Here is a 1344-nt window from a genome sequence, read left to right on the forward strand (position 1 = left end):
ATCGTGATGGTGTCCTCGGCCATCCAGCGGTACACCGACCTTCTCTCCCCTTGGCCACCGCATCATCGCGCCTGACCGTCTGGTCACTGCAACACGACAACTCACCCACGCACTCGCGGCCCACGACACACACACACACACACACACAGGGACGGCTTCCGCCTGAAGACGCTGCTCGAAGAGAGGCTGGCTGCGCGCGATCCCATCACCATCATGCAGGCCACCCCGGCTTCGTGGCGCATGCTGTGGTACGTGGCCGCCCGCCCGCCCGCACTCCTCGCGGTGTTCGTTGATCGTCGACTACTGGCCGACTCACTTGACGGCCCACAGTGCGGCGGGCTGGCAGGGCGATGCGGAGCACCTGCGGATCTGGTGCGGCGGCGAGGCCATGACGTGCGACCTCGCGCGGCAGCTCCTGCCGCGTTGCGCCGCCCTGTGGAACATGTACGGCCCCACGGAGACCACCGTGTGGGCCTCCGCCCTCCGCGTCACTCTCGAACACACCCAGGGCTCCTCCATCCCCGTAGGTAAGTCTTCATCCACTGCGTGTGCGGTGCATGCGTGTGCGGTGCGTGCGTGTGCGGTGCGTGCGGTGCGTGCGGTGCGTGCGGCACAAGACAGGACTGATGTGGGTGTTGACAATGTGTTGTTAGGCGGTAAGGAGCACAACAGCCAGTTCTTCCTCTTGGACGCCTACCGACAACTGGTGCCTGCGGGTGTGCTGGGCGAATTGTACATAGCCGGCGATGGTACGCAGCACACCCTAGCCTCGATCGTCGTCGTCGTCTTCTTCTGCTGATTGATCATCCTACGTCTGATGTGCGCCAGGGGTGGGTTCGTACGTCGACCCCGAGATGACGGAACGGTCATTTGTAGATAATCCATTCAAGCTCAAATATTTGCCGCACTCGAGCGACAAGATGTTCCGAGTCGGCGACGTGCTGCGCTACAAGGACGGCGACGACAACACGCTCGGTACACCACTCGCTCCTCAAGAGTGTGCGTGGAATGTACCCGCCGCGATTGTGTGTGGAATGCTGACGCGTGGTCATTGGCATGCGAAGAATTTTTGGGGCGGGTCGACCACCAGGTCAAGATCCGGGGCTATAGGATCGAGCTCGAGGAGATCATGAACTGCGTCTACCAGCACCGCAGCGTCAAGGAGTGCCTCGTGGTGGCCAGGGAGCCGGACTACGCCGGCGGCGAGAAGTACCTGGTGGCCTACATCATCATGGAGAGCAGCGTAGTCGGCGATGACGTCAGCAGCGCCGGTGGTGGTGACGTCAGCAGCAACCACCACGAGGCCAAGGCGCGGATGGTGCAGGAGCTGCGGCTGCTGCTCGA

At 62.7% G+C, this 1344-nt stretch overlaps 1 protein-coding gene across 1 annotated transcript; it reads left to right on the forward strand.

The window, feature by feature from the left end:
- Positions 1–6: 6 nt before the first annotated feature.
- On the forward strand, positions 7–1318 carry ACA1_124590 (peptide synthetase, putative; the record flags this gene model as incomplete). Its single annotated transcript, XM_004341855.1, has 6 exons — positions 7–29; positions 150–284; positions 331–527; positions 654–749; positions 829–975; positions 1065–1318. Coding segments are annotated over 6 exons (852 nt in total), but the record flags the coding sequence as incomplete, so codon positions are not given.
- Between the last annotated feature and the right edge of the window lie 26 nt (positions 1319–1344).

This window comes from Acanthamoeba castellanii, assembly GCF_000313135.1.
Source record: "Acanthamoeba castellanii str. Neff unplaced genomic scaffold scf7180000084688, whole genome shotgun sequence".
NCBI lineage: Eukaryota > Discosea > Longamoebia > Acanthamoebidae > Acanthamoeba > Acanthamoeba castellanii.